Here is a 22,695-nt window from a genome sequence, read left to right on the forward strand (position 1 = left end):
AGTCTCCCTCTGAGATGTAGTGGAAGGAGCAGAGAAAGGGCAATAGTTATCATCCACTCCTGCCTCATTTCTCCCAAAAGAAGCTTCTGTAGTTCTCAGACTGCTTTAGCCAGATGACAATTACCCTGGCATTTACTTCAGGTTCCCCAAATTAATGAGGTGTTACTTTCCCATGGTTGTGATAATATTTGAGAATTGCTCAGATGAGGGGGCCAATATAGGCAAACATCTATGTAGGAAAGTCTACTGTTTACCTTGCTTGTGCCCTCGGAACAGTGGTAAAGACCACCTGAAACTCATGTTTGTGGTTGTTGTTGGGTTTTTGTCTTTCCAAAACAAGTGAAATTAAATAACTTCAACTCCTGTAAATGTTGTTTCTTCTCTGGGAAATGGCCAGAGGCATGTTTGCTTGCTCCTGCCTGTCCTTTCAGAGAGTGGAAATATGGTTAATATGAAAAAAGAATGCAGAGTTGTGCCAGACCACACTTGTTTGTGCTGGCCTCATGCAAGGGCTCTGAAAATCACTTCTGTTACACTGACAAATCATTCTCAGCTGGGTATCATTGAGTGCAAGAATTCTCATAAAGCAAAACCAAAGGGGATAAGGCAGCTGAGAGTCTTTGTTTCAGAACTGTTGCTGTCCTGTGTGTGTGCTAAGGAGGGGATTTGTTACCAAGTTTTCTTAATAAATGTAGCATCACACCATTACTCTGAGACACCTCAATGGGAAAGACTTGGCTACATCAAAGGAGCTTGTGCATCTTATCTCTTTAGATTACCACTGTGGGGATAGTGAGAGACCACTTTGTTGTTAAAGCTCAAGAAATTGCTTCTGACAGAAGCACTGGGGCTGTCCCTGTGCCTGGGTCAGTAACTCATAGTACTTAGAATCATAGAATCATACTTGTTCCTGTTCAGTGTCTGCTGACTCTTGGTAATGCACTGGTGTCCTTCTGTGCGTGCCTTTTGGAATTGACAGCTTTCTTTTTCTTGAGCTGTAAGGTGTGTAAAGGGTTTCAGTTTAAGGTGCACAAATTCAGGTATCACCATGTGAGATGGGTGTCTCCTGCTATAGTCTAGGTCAATTTATAATTAGTGAATTTGAGATCAATATCAGTGTTGTAATATTTAACTGAATCATGCTTGGGCTCTGTTACTTCTATGAATAGGGCCTAGCACACTTGCTCTCTAGTTTTGCTTTTCTATAGCCAGTTGCTTTAATAAATACAGTGATTTAATGAACTGTCTTGAGACATTTGTGTTATATTTTTACCTGGACTCCATTGAGGTCTTTGACATGATCTCCCATAAGATCTTCATAGTAAAGCTGATGAGGTATAGGCTGGATGAACACAGAATGAGCTGGCTTGAAAAGAGCTGCCCCGAAGGGTAGTGATCAGCAGAACAAAGCCCTTGTGGAGGCCATTAACTAGTGGTGTACCCCATGGGTTGATACTGGGCCCAGTTCTGTTCAACTTCTTCATTAATGATCTACAGGTTTGAAGACAACACCAAACTGAAAAGGGAAAGTGTGAAGTCCTGCACCTACAAAGGAATAACTTCATGCACTGGCAAATGCTGGAGAACAACCAGTTGGAAAGCAGCTTTGCAGAAAAGGACTTAGGACTGCTGGTAGACATAAGGCAGCAATGGGGCCTTGCTGCAAATTAGGCGAATGGTGTCCTTACCCTGGGCTGCATTAGGAGCAGTGTTGCTGGCCGTTGAGAGAAGGGATCCTTCCCCTCAGCTCTGCACTGGGGAGGCCACACTTGGAGTGCTGGGTCCAGTTCAGGGCCCATCACTGTGAGAAAGACATGGGCATGCTGGAAAGAGCAGTGAAGCCCCACAAGGATGATGAAGGGAATGGAGCACCTCACCTATGGCTGAGAGAGCTCCCTGCAGAGAAACCTGCTCCTGATTTTTAGATTTAGGTTTTCTTTTGCTTTTGTAGGACTAATTTGTATATTTTCATTATTGCTTTGTATCAGTTATTAATGTCCTGCCTCCTGACAATGCTAGTGAGTAATGGCCAGCATTTTACATGGGTATCCAGAGAGAGGCTTTGGTGAGTTCTTCCATGTCTTCTGTCAAGCAGGTTTTATTTTTGTTCTGATTTGGTGTGATACTAATCCAGCAGTTTTTCTCCAATACATTTTAAGGCACCCAATAAATCGAACAACTCACAGTTACCTTTTTCTGTTTCTGTGCGCTTTTTCTCAGGTGGTTTGTTGCTTTTTTTCAGTGTTCATGATTCTCTCTATAAGATTCTCTCTTAAATATTTTTTTCCTAGTAATGGAAGTTTTTTTATATATATATATATATACATATATATGAGCCATCCATCTGAAGATGTTTGGACTAAACTGTGTATCTGTCCAAGCTGTATTTCTCTTGACAGCTGGAGCAGGCCTTGGCCAAGGTAGGTGATACTTTGTTTTTAAATGTGGAAAAAGCTCTGTAGCTTTCCTTAACTCAGCCTCTGCTGAATTCTGTCAATGGAACCGCACATGGCAGTTCAGCTTTTTGTCAGTAGAGGTTATTCTGAGCCATATTTTTTGAGGTACATTGTTCAATGTTGAAAGTTTTGCCATTGTGAGCACAAATCAGGAGAGAAAAACCTCCTATTTCCATTCATGTTCATTTATCCCTTCTCATTAAAATGTCACTACAGTACCTCCCCTTTACAACTGACAAATGTGTTCTTAAGCCAGTTTGTAAATTCACATCAATTAAACTGTTAAAACGGAAAGGGAGTATGTTTTCCAGCTTCCTTCACTGAACTTCTTATCGCTCCTCTACATACTTGTGTCCATGTTTCCATTATTGATGCTTTTCAATCTTCTATTTTTATATTTGCAGTTTGTTCTAATTAATTTTCCTGTAACACTTCTTCATTCACTTCTGTAAATTCTTGAATATCTCTTTCATCAAACTCAATATTTTGTGCAACATTTACTATTTGAACTAGATCATCCTCTCATTTCTCAAACTTTTAAAAGTCATGAGTATAGTCCTTCCATAGGGCCTTCCAGGAATCAGTTACTGTCTTGCTGCTACTTATGTCTTAGGAATATTCCTCTTATGAAGCAGGAATGTTTTTTTCAAGGCATGTTGCAGCTTTTCAAGAATTCACACACTACTGATTTGATTTGTCATTTCTTTCAACTAATTATTTGTCATAAATAAAGAATTTTGAAACTAGCACTCTTGAGTGGTTCTAAACTGAGGCAGCATTTGGTGGTAAGCACAAATTCAGTGTTCAAAGGCAAATCACAAGAGGGGAGCTGGTTGGCTGCTCTACTGAGCATCAGCAGGGTGGTAAGTGCTGGATTATCTGTGTGACTAGAGCAGCTCACTAACCAGTATTCTGTAATAACTGAATGTTACTCATGCCTCATCATCTCAACACTAGTGACCAGGCAGCATAAGTAGAGTTACATGTTTCAGCACCCTCAGGTTTCTTGACGGGTTCACGTTTGAAATCACCACATAAATTACCACATAACATTAAAATGTTGTGGGGTTTTTTATGACCTCAGATTCAGGAGCTTGCTTCTCCAGAGCAGGAAAAGCATTTGATGATATGTTTCTAAGAGCTGTGTATCTTCCGTTCTGAAAACGTGTTGCTACGCATAGCCTCTGATAGCTCTTTCCCCTGACTAGAAAAGAATCTGTAGCCTTTTGGTCAGCACTTACTCATTCCTCCTTAAACCTGGCTATATAAAAAGAGATTTTGGGTTTGCTCTTTAATTCTGATAGCCATGCTTGCTTGCTTGGTTTGAAAACTCCTGAGCAGAAGTGCAGTGTGGTGGTGGGTCCATAGTTCAGCATTCTGGTTTCTGCAAGGAATTACAGAACCAGAAGATAGATGATGCACTACTGAAGATGCTGGAGACAAAACCCCTGTATATCTCACAAGTGGACAGTAAGTCTGAAGTAATTTGTATTCGTATATGGTGAGAAGTCCTATCAAACTTTCATCAAGCAGTGGTATCAGTACCAATACAGAGAAGAGACTTCTGGGATGGACAAAAAAACCCAAACCCCAAACCTGACAGCCTACCTTCCTGATAAGGAAGGCTGCTTGTGTACCATAGTAGCAGAGGTGGGGGAAAAGCTCTAAGATTTATAAAAGTAATCGTTCTAGTATCATTTTCTTATATGTATGAAATTTGAGGTAAGATTACATGTTCATGTGTGAACCAGCTATAGGTGGTTTTAGGGGCTCCCTCTTACAGCAATATGTTATTACTGCTGATATTTTGCTAGTGCTATCTATCTCAGGTAAGATACAGGTAGTAATTATGCAGGTACATACCATATGAATGCACGTTTATAGACTGATTTTAGTTCAAAGTGAAATAAGTTGATTTAAACTAATGCTCTAATTATACCCTTAGTAAGCCCTTGCTTGGCTGTGATACAAGGTGCAAAATGAGTTTGTACTTTGTACATGCAGCATAAAAAGTAGGGGAAAACTCAAAGAAGGGGAATGAGCTTGGGGTGGAGCAGGTGTCTGACTGCACAGAGTGAGGTATTGATCCTTTATGGCAGAGCTGAGGACAGTTACCTGCTCCTCCCAGGAAGGGCTGCATCTTTGTGATGCTGGCTGTCAGTCAGGACGGCTGTTTAGGGCCAGTTACAGCCTTTGGTACAGGAAACTCTAGCTCTGGTTTAGCTGGGTAGGTAGTTTTTTTCTTAGCAAGACAGTATCTGCTTTTTGTCCACATGCAATTGGTCATGATGTACCTGTGTGGCCAAGCTGCAGTTTTCCTGTCGATGTCCATAGAATTGATGTACAGTTTCAAGGACATAATAACTTGTTAACAAGTCATTTATGTTAAAGTTTGTCAGACTAAGGACTCCTTAACTGGGATGGAACATTTGACATTCTTTACTCAAGCATGTATCTTGGAAAGGCTGAACTCAAGGATGTAGACTCATGATGTTTCAAATACTTCACCAACTTGGCGAGAGTACAAGATCCTGGAGTCCTTACCTGAACTGTCTTCATTATAATACTAAAATGCTCTACTTGGTGCTTCTTAGGCCACCCCTGGAATACCGAGTTCAGTTTTGGTCCCTGTTCTATGAAAAAAATATGGACAGGCTGGAGAGGGTCCAGAGAAGGGCCCCAGAGATGATCCATGGACTGGGCAGTGTATGAGAAGAGGCTGAGAGAGCTGGGACTATTCAGCTTGGAGAAAAGAAGGCTCGGGGGAGACCTTGTCCGATGTTCCAGTATTTAGAGGGTGGTTATAAAGAAGCTGGAGACTCCCATTTTACAAGGACTCCCATGGAAAAGACAGGGGTGAAGGGATAAGTTACTCCCAAGGAGACTCTGGTTGGACACAGGAGGAAAAAGTTTACCCAGGGACAACAATCAACCACTGGAATAATCTCCCCAGGGAAGTGAGGGATTTCCCAGCATCAGATACTTGTAAGATTCAGCTGGGCAGGGTGCTGGGATACCCTGTCAAGACCATGGGCACATTCCCTGCCTCCAGCCCTTCCTATGGATGGAATGAGAATCTCTCTGCAGTTGGCATTGGTACTTGCCTTAAAGTTTGTAACACCAAGCAGCATATTCTAGCATTTGTTCTCATTCTTGAATTTACCTTCCTCTCTTGTATGCCATTAAGCAGGATGTTGGATTTTAAATCCGTGCCAGTGCTGAATGTGGTAACTGAAATGCTGGGTTCAACATGCATCATCTCACCCCAAACTCACAAGTAGCACATGCTCACTTTGATATTTCTGCAGTTGGCATTGATTTAGGTGATCATTAATTTCTGCACACAGAACCAGAAAAATCACTGGTATGCTTGCTACGTTATAGGGTGGCTAAGAATTGACACGTTGATATAGGAAATGCAGACTTCACACAGGGCAAACTACGTTAACTAAAGGTTCTAAAATGTAAAGTAAACTTTATTATCCTTAAACAACAAAATAGATTTCTTTGGTTGTACAAATTTCACTAGTTACAGTCTTGATGCGCTAATTTTCCCTCAGAGTCTCTCAGGAGAGAATGGGAGAGAACCCAGAGCCTGGCACCAGGTACCGCAAATGGAAAGAAAAAGAGAATCACAAGTTAGTCACCAAACCCAATCCAGGATTGTTTCCAAAACTGCTGTTGTTAAAAAGAAAATGCTAAAATTAGATTTAAAAAGGAAAAGCTCAAATTGCTGATGATGGAAGCAGCCACAGCTGCAGTTTGAGATTATCAGAGTCCCCCTTCAAAGCTCTGTAAAATCAAAACATACAAAATCAGTTAAAATGATCCACTGGATTTTGGCATGAAGGGAGAGTATCAACTAAAAGAAAAACTTCATTTCTTTCATTCAGCACATACACAAGCAGAAGTACCTGTCACTCCCAAGCCACTGAAAGGCTTAAGGTCCAACTCTGGTCTTACTGCTGGATTGGTTCAGCAGGGAGCACCAATGTATCAGGTTGGACAGGTCGGGTCCCTGCCAAGCTCGGGCACCTTTCTCCCTGTTAGAGGCATTAAAAAACCAGAAAACAAAAAAAGGGGGATGTTTTATTTCAGCATTGGGCAGCAGAGACCAAGTTCAGTGCTATCAGCAGCATCTGTCTCCTCCATGTCTGCAGAGCTCACTTGATACAGAATCTGTTCACAGCCCTTCTTCCACCCATGGAAACCGGGAATCACACCCTCCTTTTCATTTTCATTTTCTCCCTCCTGCCTGGGCAAGCATGTATCCTCCCCGTGCTACATGAAAAGGGGTCTGAAGCCAACAAGTTTGCAAACAGTAGAACTGTGTAGTTATTGCAAGGCATAGGCCAGACCCACTGTACTTCACTCTACTCCTCCAGAGCTCCAAGCCGGGCACCTCGTAACATCACATTTCACTTCACAGCTAGCAGGTAAGTCACCCACCAGTATCCTCCTACCTGTAAGACCTCTTCACTCCTAACCTGACCCCAGCAATGCCACTTCCTACCCTTCCCTGTTTCCTGAATCCTAACCCACTATCTTATCTGCTGTTTACACCTCCTACCTCTGCCACCATATCCTAATCCCCAACTACCCTGCTCTCTACTGCTGTCACACATGCACACTTCTACACTCTGCTACAGCTGCTCAGCTCCCCTCTCACTTCTATCCCAGATCAGTCCTGGTGCTGACAGAAGCTGCCTATCTGGCCTCCTCTGACAAGTCAGTGTGCTTGCTGAGGGGTTCACACTGCATGCACGAGATACACACCTTATGTGTACACCCAGGCAGTACCTGCCCCCCAGAAGAGCACAGAATGCTCTCAGGAGCAGCTTCCTATGCAGGACAGGTTGCTGTGCTCACAGAGGTAAGTGGCACAGAGCTGGCACAGGCTCCTGCTCAGTCAGTTGTCTTTGCTTGAGCACACAGGTATCAAGGTCAGAGGCAGGTATTTCACCGGAATTCCTTTTGGTTTGGTTTTTTTTTTCTTTCTTCTTTTTGCCTCCAAGCCACCCATTTCCACACGCTCCCAAAAGCAAGTGAGGTGACATGGGAGGGAGAGGTGGGAGGAGATGCTTTTTGGCAAAAGACTGGAAATTAAGTATGAGCAAAGGCAGGCTGGACCTTCCTTCTAACTCATGCCAGAGGAGAAGCTCCCACAGTAAACCACTAAAAAATCCAGGTTGAGGAAGTAACAGCTGGAACCCAACACACTCTCACACTCATATTCTCCCTGTCCTACCCTTTCCCCACACACACTATTTACAGGCTAACAAGCTGCAGCTGCCCCCTGTCCTACCCACACCTCCTCTCAATTTGCCACCACTAAGTCTAGTGTTGTCCCATTTTGTTCAGGACATGCCCCAGTGCATCCTTGGGTGAGAAAAGAGGGCGGTTCACAGCCTTGAAGTTAGTTGACCACAGTGCTCCCTGGGGTGCTCAGTTCCCATCCAGAGTCCAGGAGGCTGCAGTGTGGGCAGTCCAGTGCTGTCCCTGGAGCACAGGAAGCTCAAGAGGCCTGTGCCGGGCTATTCCATTGCCCAGGTCCATCAGATCTACGTAGGGACAGCAGCCTCCAAGCTGCGCCGGCTGTGTCGGAGTTTGCGTTTGCTGCTGTACAGGGCCATTTCTTCCAGTGCTGATGAAGTGGGTGTTGATGAATCACGTGTCACTAACATTTCCTCTTCCTCTGGCTGCCCATCCTCCTCCTGGGGAACTGTGAGGACAAGAACAGGTAAGGCTCTAAGAGAAGTGCCAGGTTAAGCATAGAGCTGATGCAGCTAACACAGACATAAGGGTACATCGAGGTGCTGAATTTGAGACTGCACTGAAGTGTTAGTGATCTCCAGTTATCCCATGCCCAGAGCTTTTAAGTGATGTGTAGCTCATGTTCTGACCTCTGTGGGTTCTGGGAAGTCACGTGCATGAGATGAGACCTGCCCCAACTCTGAAAATTACTGAAAGTGCCATAGCAAAAATCAAGTCTGCTGAGAGGACTTGGGTGTCTGCTGGTGTCCCCAGCATCTCACTAGTTTCAGTTGTGGTGTGCACTAAAGAGCAGTGTGTAAACCACCAGCTATAGCTGCTGTATCTAGAGGTAAAAGTTGTGGCCTTGCTTAGTGTTGAAGTTACACAACTAAGTCCTTTCTGTAAATTTAAACTGTGACTTGTGTCCCTCACCAAAGGAACTCGCCAGGAAAGATACACTGGGGCAGGGCCAGACCCTCAGTTAACTTGATCTCAGGCCTTTTAGGATGTGTTCTGCATGTAAAGTACACTGCTGTTAAAGTGGATCCTCAACCTCCTGAAAGGAGCTTGTATCTGATGCACTTTGACATCTGCCCTTTGTGATAATTTGGCTTGAACAACTACTGTGAGATACTTGAGTAAAAAGGGAAAAGTTCCACAAACCCATGTTTTCCCTTCAAATGCAAACTGGCTCCTGGGAAGCCTCTAAAGTCTTTGAACAAGGCAGATTATCTATGAAGATCTACCAGATCAAAGCTGCAGTCTACCAAACTCAGTGGCCCGTCCTCTGCTCTAGAGCCAGACTCCAAGATGCAACATCCCCACTGTTACAGTACCCAAGTATGAGTAGCTGTTGTAATTCACAATCCTTCTGGGAGTGTTAACTGTAGCATGAACCTGTTGTTTGAAAAGGCCTCAGAACCAAATGTAGGTGACAAACCTGAGTGACAAACCTGACATCTTGGCAGGACTCTGGACTTGGAAAGCAGATGACTGACTTCCAGATAAGGCAGACAGGCATAAATGAATGGCATGGACACATGCAGGTAAAAATCCATATTGAGGGGGGAAGGAAATCAGTGTGGCTTGGAGGGAACTCATTCCTTTTAAAACCTCTTTGACTAGAATTTGCCAAAAGAGCCATTAAACATGCAAGTTCTCAACACAGCAAACAAAACTTTTACAACCTGCTAACTGCTCCTCAGCCAAAACTCTTAATGAAAACAAGCTGCCATGGGATAAGGCAGCACATTCCTTAGGGTTAAAACACAGAAAACCTACTATCACAACACAGAGCAGCTATCTGTATTAGTCAGTATTTAGTAATTAATGAGGAGTAGAAGTGATAAAGGCTATATTAAGAGAAACTGCTGGTGGTACCAAGCAGTGGTATCAGGGCAGTCAAATGAAACTCAACTCCACAGAAGAGCATTATGATTTTACAGAGTTGAATGGGCAGTGATGTGGAAGGTGAAATTTACTGCAAATGTGAAAAGATTCAGGGAAGAAATAAATAGCTCTACGGTTAAAGGCCTCTGGCTTAGGAAGTGCTAAAGCACACGTTGTAGCCCGTAGTAGTATTCTCAAAGGAGTAACTTTATACTTCTTTTATGCTCTTTTCTTGGCATTCCCAGTAGTTTGCATCAGCCACAATACTGGAGCAGGCAGAACCTCGTGCTGTTTCAGGGGGTTTATTTTTATGCTATTGGATAATGCTTAAGCTCAGTAAAAGTAACATGACCCCGACTGCACGTAGAAAGCAACATCCTTAAAATGAGCTTACGATTCTGTTGTCATTAGGGGGAGCTTTCTGAAAATGCTGGCACTTCTCGACAAGACCATTTCATTTCAGGATTAGATATTGGAAAAGATGTGAGAACATACAGAATGCTTTCTGCCATGTACCTATATTTGCAGAATTGCTTGCAGCCCTTCTCTACCTTAAAAATAACACAGATGAAATAAAAAAGGTCCAAAGGGACATGGGAACAACTCCTATAAATAAAGAATAGGATTGTTGAGCCTAGAAAAAAGAATTTTTAGGATACTTGCTTGCAAGAAAGGTACAGAAAGAGGGAATAGGACACAGTTATTCATTGCACCCCAGAAGAGCCAAGGAAATGATCAAAAACCAGAATTAAGTAAAATACCAGCAGAAGTACTCCTAAGGAGCAGGGAAGTCCTGCCAAGCTCCACATTGCTACTGCCACCATCCAGACTGAAGTGGGAGATAGTCTGAGCCTGTCTATTCTAGCTGTGGACAGAAGGACACACCATAGCTAGGAGAGCCTGATGAGATACAGCAGGCAAAGCTTCAGTTCCTGTTGAGTTAGGGGACTGCACACATAGATCCACAAGTGCAGCCTTGGAGACTTGCCTGGGTACTTGAGCACCAAATCTCTCAACTCTTAAACCAGGATGAATTTATCTGCAGCTGCCTGCTGCAGGCTGCAGGATTCTCTGCTCTAGCAAAAGGGGCAGACCCTGCCCAATGAATGTCACCCACTTCCAGCAGGTAACAGAGGCCAAAACTTCCCACCTATGTTTACTCTCTTTACTCCAGAACACAAAACCAGAAGAAAACCAGGCATGCTTGTTACACACCATTCATCATTAGCCATCCCTAGAGCACAATGCAAATATCCTACCCAAAACAGAACGTGGCGAGTTTGGAGGTTTCATTCTGGAATGGACAAAAATAAGACATTGCTTCAAACAGCAAGAAGTTGAAGTCCTCAGGGTTGATTCCAGAAGGAAGCAAAGGGGAACCCTCTAGAACCATGGTGGGAAGCAACTAGTACAGAGATGACTCCTTTGGCCATGAGCTTACCTGAGTTATTTCTGTCATCTACGTATCTGAGGTCATCAGCTGCATCAGGTGACTGGAAGAGAACAGAAGACATGAGCTTCCACCTCTGTAACACCAGTGCTAGGTAATTTCCCACCTCCAGCATTCAAACACACTCCAGAGAACCTTTAGCCCTCAAAAGTGCTGGTAACTCAGTGAATTACTACAGGATTACAACATTACTCCTCTGTGCTTAAGTCAAGAAGCCCCTTGCCTGAACTGCAGGATGAGCTGTGTGCCTGCCCATCAGAGCTCTCCCTTCTCTGTGCATGTGTAGGAAGAAGAGGATTTGAAGCAACATGAAAGGCAGAAAGCATAGAGACCATAGAAAATCCACAGAAATGTGGGAGGACAGCAAAGATGAACTACATTTCCTTGAGAGTCCCTAATTCTGCCCCAGTTGCTTAAACAGAAACAACTTCCTTTTTTTCTGTTCAGGTGTGTGTAGAGAATGATGTAGGACAGGGAGCAGTTACATCCAACACAGGCAGAGACACAGCTAAGAGATAATCATGAAACCACCACCACCTCCTGCTGATTTTAAAGCCTTCACAAAACGAAGTCTCCAACCACCAGAGCTGCATGTAGCTCATCACATCAGAGCGACACCATCATAAGAAAGTAACTTTGCTCACAGTGCAAATCAACCGAACCACACAGCTTGGTGTCATTGGCAAACTTGCTAAGGGCGCACTCAATCCCACTGTCCATGGCACTGACACAGATGTTGAACAAGACCAGTCCCAACACTGATCCCTGAGGGACACCACTCATTACTGGTCTCCAGCTGGACAACTAATAATGGCTAACTGCCCAAGAATCCTTAAGCTGCAACTCTGCTAAAGTCAAAGTCAGCCTGGTTTTGGGGATGACACCTTGGACCTGGGATCTCTGTGTCATGACAGCAAATTAAAGCCCAACATGTGAGTACTTGCTAGCTCTCCACACAGAGCACAAAGGTAACTGCACGTATTGCTTCATTGTTGTTACAGGAAACTAAAAAAACCATCATAACCATTCGGTATCTGCTCAGATGTGACAAATGCCAATCAGTTAATGACTAACTCAGATGACAAGAGAAAGGCAGTTCACAGTCCTGGGCAACTGGCTCTAGGTGGTCCTGCTTGAGCAAGGGGGTCAGACAAGGTGACCTCCAGAGGTCCATTCCAACCCCAATGTTCTCTGATTCTGTGACAAAGCAGCTTAAATGAAATGAGGTTCTTTCAGGAAGGAGAACCACCCCACCACGGCGCTCACCCTCGAAACTTGGTCTTCTCTTACCACATGATAACTTCACGGTTCATCTACAGCAGAGTTACAACATACGAGAATTGGCATCACATATGCTGCTTGGGCAGGATGCTGGATATTTATATATGTGTGTATATGATGTGTATGGATGTGTGAGGTTAACATTTGCACCAACTTACTTTTTTTTTGCCATCGTTTCTACAGCTTTTTCTTCCTTTTTAGTTCTCATCTTTCACTTAAAACCATTTCAGGATCAACTGAGGTGAGGATGTATCATAGAATCATAGAACAGTTAGGGTTGGAAAGGACCTTATGATCATCTAATTCCAACCCCCCCACCATGGGCAGGGACACCTCACACTAAACCAGGTCACGCAGCTGCTTTCTATTTGAAAAGCTTTTGTCATTAATTTTAAAACTGGACCAACTTTCTCCCAATTCCACCTGACTGAAGTAATCAGTAAACTCTCAGTTATACAGCACATCAGGCCCTCACTGCCTCCACACAGGCAGGGACCTTTGAAAAAGACATCCTCAGATCATTGAGCCTCTGCTCTGAAGGTCACTGCTTCATGTGCAAACCCTGACCCATGTGACAGACAGCTCAGCATGCAGTTTATACCTGGATTTCGTAAACAGGTTTGGAGGAAGGAATAGCAGCAAATTCCCGGTAGTCAAACTTCTTTTCAGACATGGACTAGAAGGGACAGCAAAGGAGAAGAAACAGAGAAGAGAGAATAAGGGGAGAGAAATGGATGGAAAACCAGCAGCAAACTGAGCAGTCACTCTATGCAGAGATGAAACCAGAAGCACAGCATCATTCCCAGTTACTGCCAAGAGTGCCAGGATACAGCCTCTGAAACTGAAGCATCTCTGGGACACTGCTCTGGTGTCAGGGCAGGTCTCCCATTTTGCAGAGAAAACATGTGCTGCAGTAAAATGCACTTGCACACCAGGTTAGGCAGAAAGCCTGTTTTCATGGCAAGATTCATGGCAAGATTCCTGATGGCTGTGGCACAGTCACGGTTTAATACAAAGTTGGCTGCTTGCACAGCCTTGGGTAAAACCAGGTCTCCTTTCTGGGTAGCTGCTCCACTCTTCCATTTGCCTTACTAATGCTGACAGTTCTCTGCAGCAATGACCTGGTGCATTTATACAGATATGCTTAGAAAAAGGAAAATGCTGATTTCAGCTGCTGTTCTCAGTTTTATGCTGTTGAGGAAACAAGGGGCAAAGTCTCTGAAGCGAATGGCTTTCTGACCACAGAGATGAAGAATCAAGAAAAGGATGAAATAATAAAAACACAGAAACAGAAACCAGCTGTTACATCATAGTTGCAAAAGAGTAGGGATCCCTCTAGCAATGGGTATGTCAGAGCTCCAGCGGTGGTGCTCTCTTCACCTATCATGCATTATTTAAGTTGGGATCCCATGGCCCAGACGCACGGCCCACACCCAAGCCAAGTGACTGAGAAATCCCAGGATGATAGGCGAGATACCAAAAGCAAGCAGGATTTCATACCAGCCTTCCTGGTGAAGTGATGTTTCTGGGACCACAATCTGCAAAAGTTAACAGAGAAGCACTTTAGTGAAGGTCTGTATTTGTGCCACAGCTCCCCAGACCTGCCTCTTCCATTTTGCAGCTTGGGTGTGAGGAAAGACTCTGCTCAAGAAAGATGCTGCCTGCTCAGAATGAACACCTTGTTCTCTTCTTTGAACAGTCATAATTCTGGTTTTATTTCTGCTCTGGTTCCCTGCAACCTTCAGGTTTCCCCTCATGTTTTCTATAGATCAGGCCCATCCTCTGTGCTGAGAGATCTCATACGCCCCAAAGAATCTTGCAATCCAGGCTGAAGGAGGCACTTGCTGCCAGCAGGTCTGCTCTCAAGAAAGTTAAAAGCTAGAGAAGCCTTAACTTCTCGCCTCAGGGAAGGGACGGCTGTACAGTACCTTCCAGTGGTGTTGGTGACGGGGTGGGGACAGGTGAAGGTGATTCTGCCAACTGCTCCAGTGTGCTGCGTTTTTTCCCCTCCTTAGACTTGGCAATAACCATTTGGGCTTTCAGAGCATCCTGTTCAAGTGATTTCATCCTGTCTCAGAAATGAGGGAGGGAGAAAAAGACATCAGACATTGCCTTCCTGTTAAGACACAATGCCACCTTCTGCGCCCAGCAGCCAGACCACAGTCAACAGGCTGAGTGCAGAAAGGTGAAACCAAGCACCCATGGTTCCCTGAGGCAGACAGACTTTCAAAGCAGGAGAGAACGGCTTGGTTTGCTGTCACCCTGAAACACACATGTACGTGCTGAACAGAGCCTAGAGCTAAGCATCAACACACTGAGAAGCTGCAGGCCTTCCCAGAGGTGCCATACACAATGGGAGAGCAGCCCAGGCTGGGAAAGGAACTGCAAGGGTTCAAATGAGGAAGATCAGTTCTCAGGGATTTGCTCTTCTCTGTGCTCTCAGTATGTTGCATCTTAACCCTCTTCAGCCATCAGGACATTAAGAGAGAACTAAGAAAAAGTAGGCTCTGCCCTCAGCAATGTCTGCTCCCGTCTCCCAGTCAAAGAGACCCAGCTTCCCCCCTCATCCTAAGTAAGACAACTGCCAATAGTCTGTGGGACCTCAGGGAATGAACACCAGCAACCACTAATGTTTCCTCCCTACCCCTGGCAGGCCACAGCTGGGAGCACTGCATTGGGATGTAGGGATAGACACATGCAGCTGGCAGGGAAGGGGCTGTGCACACCTGGATTGGCTTCCTGACCCAGGGGTTCTTGAGGCGTGACTCTGCATTGCACTAGACATCTGAGCTGGCCTGGCCCCAGGAGCAGGAGCCCACTGTCGGGACTGGTACAGCTTCCTGGCCAGATCCTGCTCGTACTGTTTAATACTGTCTTCAAAAGCTGAGGATCTGAGGAGGAGGAGGAGGAAAAGGAGGAGGAAAAGGAGGAAGAGGAGATGATGGTGATGAACATCGCAGCAGACAAGCACAGGGAAAGAAAGAAACAGATACAGGAACATACCCTGGCAAGGAGAAATATGGGTCTGATATAGGGGTAGCCTTGATTAAAACAGGACCCTGTCCAACACGAACTGCTGCAGAAGAAGCAGGAAACTCTAGAGGGCAATCTGGAATGATGTGCCTTGAGAGCCTCAGCATCTAGAGACTGCCCTCCTCATGGCTAGCAGGAGAGGACTGGAAACCCCCAGCAGACCAATGGAGGTGGCCCAGGATGTAGTTACAAAGGTATGCGTGTACATGTGAAGCAGACTGAGGGAGTACACGGCATGAGTGAGTGTGCATGCACACAGCTGATGACACTCTCTTAATGTACACTGCATACATACATCTGACCACATGTTAGTGTGCACCTTTGAGCACGAGAAAAGGGGAAGCAAAACGAACAAGCACATTACAGAAGGTCTTTCTGCCACAGGCCCTGGAACACAGACAAGAGGTGAGTGTGTCTGTAACACTGTGTGTGTATGGTGGGAAAACTGCCAAGATGCAGACAGCCTTTGCTGGACACCTGCCCCCCTCAGTATCATAGAATCATAGACTCAGACAGGTTTGGGTTGGAAAGGACCTTACAGCTCACCCAGTTCCAACCCCTGCCAAGGGCAGGGACCCCTTCCCCTGGAGCAGCTGCTCCAAGCCCCTGTGTCCAACCTGGCCTTGAGCACTGCCAGGGATGGGGCAGCCACAGCTTCTCTGGGCACCCTGTGCCAGCGCCTCAGCACCCTCACAGGGAACAGCTTCTGCCTAAGAGCTCAGCTCAGTCTCCCCTCTGGCAGCTAAAAGCCATTCCCCTTGGCCTGTCTCTACAGGCCCCTGTCCCAAGCCCCTCTCCAGGTTTGGTGTAGCCCCTTTAGGCACTGGAGCTGCTCTAAGGTCTCCCCTTCACGCAGCTGGGGGGGAAGAATCCCCTCCCTGACCTGCTGCTCATGCTGTGGTGATGCAGCCCAGCACATGGGTGGTTTCTGTATATGTGCCTGTACCTTCTCAATCACACTCTTCCTATGGCACGAATGTCAGCAGCTGTGTGTGCCCAGAACACTCATATAGGTGGGGTCCCAGTGTGTTTGTCCCAGCAGAGCACAGGGGGATGTGCTGGGGTGGGGGAACACATGTCCTGGCAGAGCACTGATGACACAGGGAGAAAAAGGAAAGCCCAAGAAGGTGCAAACTGATGGGGTCACGAGTGACAGCACACAGACCAGAGAACTGGAAAGAAGCAGAAGATAGAAGATTAGAAAGAAAGTAATAAAATCAGTGACATGCACTTAAAGAACATTCATGTTAGTGAGGCTGCAGCATCATGTGCAGGGCAGTACAGTCCTCCCTCCCACAGCACACATGTGGTGCTGCTTGGGGGCCTCTGGAAATAAGACCTGAGCCCTGGCTTCCATCACATCAGTGTGTTACGGTTACAGAAGAGGGATCCTAAGACCACCAGATCACCCTGGGAGATGTGTGGTAGCAGGGGACAGTCCATCCTTGTCTTACAAAAAGAAGCACATTATGGTGACTGATTTATTCCTGCCAATGCCAAAATAAGCCAAGCCTTATCCCTACCCAAGGAATCAGCCAGGCACTTCAACAACTGAATCACAGAGTCATAGAATGGTTTGGGTTGGAAGGGACCTCAAAGATCATCCAGTTCCAGCCCCTAAATAATAATAAAGAATAAAAAGCTACACCTTGGTATCAGAAGCAAAGTGCAGCTGAGGACCTGGTCTGCAGAACTTAAAACTAGTAACACTGGATCTGGTAACTGACAAGCAAGATGGCTGCAAATAGCTTCCCCTTGTCATGTTCTCTTACCTCTAAAAGGCTCTTCCTTTACCAGTTCATTTGCCATGAATAAAACATGCTTAGAAGATAACAGGCTGAAGGTTTGGAATGCAGGGATCTCTCTCCTGCTCACAATGGACAAACCCACTATGCTCAACATTTACTAACCCTTCTACAGTTTAATGCAGAATGTTTACTGTGCCCTAAGCAATGTCAGCGAGACCCCAGCTAATCCAGACTCACTCAGATGTTTAGTAACGCTCCAGGATCACCTAAAAATCCTGTCTCCTCCCCTGCATTCGTCAGATTTATCTGCTGGCAACAGCAGCAAGTTCACGGAAGAACCCAGAGCCCTGAGGCAAGCAGTGCACGTCCTGTGACACGAGTCATGTCCTTGGCATGGCTTTGCTTTCAAGGTCTGCACAGGCAATGTCATGTTTCTCCTTTCTACCATCTGAAACAGAAAAGTGTGCCTTGGATATGTTAATCCTTAGGCAGGAGGAATCAGATCTGACACTACCTCATCATATGAGAAAATACACATGAAAAGTGGAAGCACGAGGGAGAGAAACCCCCATGTGTCTAATTGGGCAGGGGTGACAGATCAGTCTGTACCACCTCTCCCAGTAGTAGTGTTTGCTTTCAGGAGGAAGAGCCCAACAGACAGCTTCTGCTTTGTTGGATCAAATACAACAGTGGAGCTTTTTCTTTCTTAGGTGAAAGACTGAGCAGCAACTGCAAGATGTCTGCTCCTGACAGCACTGTGGTGCTCACACAGCACCATACTGACAGTCAAGTTTTTGATGTATGCAATGCTTACATGCTTCCTGTGAGGCACCTCTCTGTGCACCTGCGTTGTGTTAGGATATAGGGATACAGAAGGACAGTTAAGTAAGAATTTGGGTCATCTCGGTCCCATCCAGTCTCTTCTGGGCTATGGTTTCTTAGCACACTTTGGCTCTGCAGCCCCTGTGCAGCTTCTAGCCCTGTAACACAAGGACATTGGGTCTGTCTTGGAAGGCATTGTTTGCAAATTCTCTTCCACTTGTAGTTCTGTAAATGGCTTCCTGGCTTAATGTGACAATAGGGAACTTCCATTTACAAATGATGCTGAGAGGTTGTGACACAAACCACAGAAACAGCGTCAACCAGAACAGGTGTGAGATGCCAACTACAGCAGAACACTGAGTGAATCAGAGCAGCAGACAAGAGTCCCACAGTTTGGAGCACGAAACAATAGCACACGGTGGAAACAATCCTGGCAGAGCACACTCTGCTGACATAATGACTCATCTGCAGGCATCCCCCTCAGTGGGGAGCAGGAAAGGAGAGATTACTAACTATAGACTCACAGAGTAAATCAGGCTGGAAGGGACCTCTGGAGGTCATCTGAACCAGAAGCTGCTCGAAGCAGGGCCAGCTTCAAAGGTCTAACAAACATGCTACAAGATGACAGAAACCAATCTCTTCCAAAACAAAGTTCCACAGAACAAAAAGGCTTTTCAGTGACCAGTTCAGCTCTCTGGTATTACAGGGCAGTGCAACGAAACTAAGGCTGTGTTTCACAAACAAACTTCCAGCTGAGACAGACTTGTCAAGGCAAAAAGCTGGACATAGCAAGGAAGTTTTGCTTGAAGGGCAAAAGCCCCGGTACAAGGGACATTAGTCCAACTCTAAATAAACCATAAGCAGATCTGTTACATGATCAAGTAACAAAGGGAAGCTCTGTAACCTCAAAGCCTAGATAATCAGCAAGCTCTCATTAAGGACTTCACTAGATATTTCTACATACTCAGCGCTTTCCCAGAAGATGACAACACCATTATCATCCATGTCTAAGCACAAACACTGGAAATGCGAAGTGGTATCACAACTCACTGTAATCCCTCCAGTGTCTTATCTATGAAGCTGGCAAGGATGAGCCACTAACAGCCCTGTTCATATAAAAACTCACATTCACACCCTAAAAGACTGTTTCAGACTGTCTCTGGAATGTCTCCTACAGGAACATTATGGAAAAAAAACTGTAATTAATTATAGGAGCAGCTTGACTAATTTTTGAGAGGAATTACATGACATAGTAAGTGATTGGACTAGCTTCAAGTCTTAAGTTCTGAGCTAGGAAGTTCTCTTTCTTCCAAAACAACTTTTAATCACTCTTTCACAGCTGATGAAACAGTTTGTGTGGATAAGAATGCCCTCACTTGCTAATTTCTTGGCTTCAGCAAGTCTTCCAGTCTAGCAGCACTGGATATGTGAAATGCTCTTTTCATTTCCCACTTTGAGTATGTCACCTTGCAACTTCAATAAATACCATCTTTTACATGTTACAAAGGAAATGGGAAGTTGTGTGCTGAGAGGGAAAGAAAACAGCCACCATCACATGAAGGTGTTTATGTTTTTTTATAACACTCCACTGTCTTCATGATTGTGCCAGTTCTAAGAGGAATCTCACCCATGTAGCTGTCAGAAGCAGCTCAGCCAAGCAGTGGACGCTTCACGCTGTTTGAACAGATACTGTATAACCTCCCCTAACACTTGCCTTAGGAAGGCTTGCTTAGTCCCTGGTTTAATACAGTGTAATCCAAAAGACATGCAGCAGGTCCCCTTTTCCTGATGTAGTGCAGTGAAGAGAACAGTGAAGCTGTGTCTCACCGTGCTGCTCTCCACATGGCTCGTTTCTCTGCCTCCAGAGCACGACGTTCTGCTGGAGAAAGCTCCTTCTCTTGACCACTCAGAAGCTCAGGACTCTGCATTCGCAACCGCTCCTGGTGCCGCCGCTCGGCTTTGGCTGTCCTCACCGGTGCCACTGGATCCCCTGCTCCAAGGTATAACGGACTCAGCCTAGGCAGAGAGAGAAACAGTGAGAGGTAGGCTGGCCTGGGCCACCACAGCTCTCACTGCCTGTTTTCAAGATAAGAGGTGATGACTGACACCCCCAAGCAACTGTTTAGTAGCACATCCTAGGACATCACTGTGGGAGACAGAAGTACATACAGCAGAGGTGAGTATCTTGTAACAAGCTGGTTCTGATCACAGTTTCCTTTTCTCCACAAAATCTTTTTATACCCTGGAGCTGCTAAAAGGAAAAGGCATCTACTCCATTATTTGGCAGCTCCTTGGCAAAGGATGCTGATGATCCACTTACCCAGACATAGAGTTGGTTCTCTGTTCAGGCTTGATTCCCTCTTCCAGTGAATTCCTCTGTGAACTGTTGTTCTCATTGACCTCAGAGGGCCTAGAGCAAAACAAGTCAACTCATAGTACTACAGGCTAAGACTCAAGAAAGGTTTGGAACAGACCCAAGCCCCAGACAGCTGGTTCATTTTGAAGGTGTAACCCTTAATGATTTTGTTCAACAGCTCCTGCCCCACTGCTGCAAGTGTTTCTTTGTTGATTTCATCAATGTTGACACTCCAACTCATCATGAGAACTTTTCTTCATCTGGAGGCCAACCATCCACTAACACACACACTCTTCAATATAATGCATCAATAGTGTTTGCTGGCAAGCTCCTGCACAGCTTTAGCCTGGCTATTTCCAGGTGCCATTTGTGATGGGCAGTCTGGCTGCTTCCAGCTCTTTGCTGGTGTCAGGATGCCTGAATGCTAACAAAGGACATCACTCCTGGGCTGTAAGTGAAGGAACATCTGGGCTAGGGATGAATCCTGAGTGATCTCAGAACAGGGATTCTTGGTGTAGCCACTCTATACAACTGCTTCACATGCTCAGGTTTTGTTGTGCTCGTAACCAAATTCCGGCAAGCTTTGGATCAGCTGAGCTGGAGCTGCCATCTGCATTCTTAGGCTGTGCACATGCAGACACTCCTCAGTCTGGTCTGTAATGAAAGAGGTCACCCAAGCCCGTTTCCCACAGATTAGGAACATGCCTACAGTTCACCATTACTCTGAGCCCTTATTTTTACTGTTCGAGTCCCTTTTGGTTAAATTTCAGTATTTGCTCTGGCATGACAAAAAAAAAAAATTCAGGAAACCCACTCAATTCACTGCCTGCCCTTCGCCCAAGCACAGATAAGAAACAATGGGAAGTCACCTAATGGATCTGGTCTTACTATCCTCTAACTTCCCACACTTCACTGTGAAAACAGTAGGGGTAAGTAAGCCTTCACATCAAATCAAGAAGCTGGTTTGCGTTTGGCTGCTGTCCTTCCCTGTCACCGCAGGACGTGGAAGGTCTCAAAGCACTCCTCATGTGAGAAATTCCTCAACACAGACTGGACAGAAACAGTGAAAGAAATAAGATTCAAAACGCCAGCTGCTGTAAGACTGGCAGTAGTAGTGTTAGTGAAAAGAAGAATGTCTGCAGCAAAAAGTCAGGAGGGAGAGTTAGAAAAAGACAGCTTCAGCTTTATCCTTGTGTATCTTTATTTCTGTCTGAAGTCTTTTCTCATTCCCCAGTTCTATGCCCAAGAATTAGAAAAACACACATCAAGGCAACCTGGAGGACAAGTCCGGGAGAACTGGGAAACAAAAGCCTAGAAACTCCCAAACCCAGGCTCAGAATCAGAGCTTACCTTAAATGAGCTACCTCTGAAAATCCATGTCTCTACATACTCCAGTGCACACCTGAAGAAGCTGTTCTGCTGAAAAGCACGAGCCAGAAAAGCCTCCCTGCTTCTGTCCCCAGCCCTCTACCCTGAATATCACTGCTACTGGGACACTCCTGACACATGAGGGTGGTTCTGAGCTACCAATTGTGTCTTACCGAGCTGCTGAAGCCTGGATGTTCCTTCCATTTAGTTTCTCAATCTTGTACTCAACTCCTTCAATGATGACACTGGACTGCATGCTCATCTTAGGCACCTGTTTCACCACCTCATCCTCTTCTGCTTCCTCTTCCAACAGAAGGGTACGTTTCTGCTGCAGTTTTCGAGCTGCCAAAATAAGACAGACTCATCTTGCACCACAAAGCACTCCCTGAGCCCCCACACAAGGATGCAACCTTTTGGGCAGGTCCTTACGCTCATCATCTGTCCAAGTCTGTGATGTTTTAAGTCCATACCCTCTCCTTGGATGCCTTTGTCTCTCCTCCACTCCACTAATGCTTCAGATGCAACAAACTCTACACCATTCCGTCAGTCCCTCCTTCCTTACTCACTAAACTTCCATTCCTGGATGCTCTACAGAACAGATTTCAGCAGTTCATCATGCTGACTGCATGCATCCTCAAACTGGAAGTTCTGTGCACTCTGCAGCAGGTATTCTGCAGGTAACCAATCCCCAGTGGTGTTCCTCATGGCTCAATTCTGGGGTTAGATCTGTTCAGTATTTTTATCAAAGATCTGGATGTAGGAGTTGAATCACCATTATCAAGTTTGCTAATGATATTAAACTGGGAGGTGCTGCTGGCTCTCTCAAGGGACATGAGGCCTTATGGAGTGATCTAGATAGACTGGAACATTGGGCCATCATCAACAGTATGACATTTAACAAGTGAAAGTGCTGGGTTCCACACCTGGGACAGAGTAATGCCAGGCTCAAGTCTAAACAGGGAGAGAAGTGGCTGGAGAGCAGCCCTGCAGGAAGGGACCTGAGGTGCTGGTTGGCAGCAGGATCAGCAGAGCCAGCAG

General features: G+C 45.4%; 1 protein-coding gene across 4 annotated transcripts in view; it reads right to left on the reverse strand.

The window, feature by feature from the left end:
* Positions 1–5,896: 5,896 nt before the first annotated feature.
* SCRIB (scribble planar cell polarity protein) overlaps positions 5,897–22,695 on the reverse strand; it is a 100,582-nt gene continuing 83,783 nt past the window's right edge. For 2 of the 4 annotated variants that reach the window (XM_034070246.1, XM_034070254.1), the window contains 7 exons: positions 21,831–21,999; positions 20,254–20,343; positions 19,761–19,949; positions 14,259–14,398; positions 13,831–13,868; positions 11,041–11,092; positions 5,897–8,178 (listed from right to left, as the gene is read on the reverse strand). In XM_034070246.1, coding sequence (XP_033926137.1) covers positions 8,018–8,178; positions 11,041–11,092; positions 13,831–13,868; positions 14,259–14,398; positions 19,761–19,949; positions 20,254–20,343; positions 21,831–21,999 — 839 coding nt within the window. In that variant the 3' untranslated portion in view covers positions 5,897–8,017. Of the gene's footprint in view, positions 8,179–11,040; positions 11,093–12,931; positions 13,007–13,830; positions 13,869–14,258; positions 14,399–15,056; positions 15,222–19,760; positions 19,950–20,253; positions 20,344–21,830; positions 22,000–22,695 lie in introns of all 4 variants that reach the window. The other 2 variants (XM_034070232.1, XM_034070241.1) reach the window with 2 other exon arrangements.

The sequence above is a fragment of the Melopsittacus undulatus genome, chromosome 1 (genome assembly GCF_012275295.1).
Source record: "Melopsittacus undulatus isolate bMelUnd1 chromosome 1, bMelUnd1.mat.Z, whole genome shotgun sequence".
Classification (NCBI taxonomy): domain Eukaryota; kingdom Metazoa; phylum Chordata; class Aves; order Psittaciformes; family Psittaculidae; genus Melopsittacus; species Melopsittacus undulatus.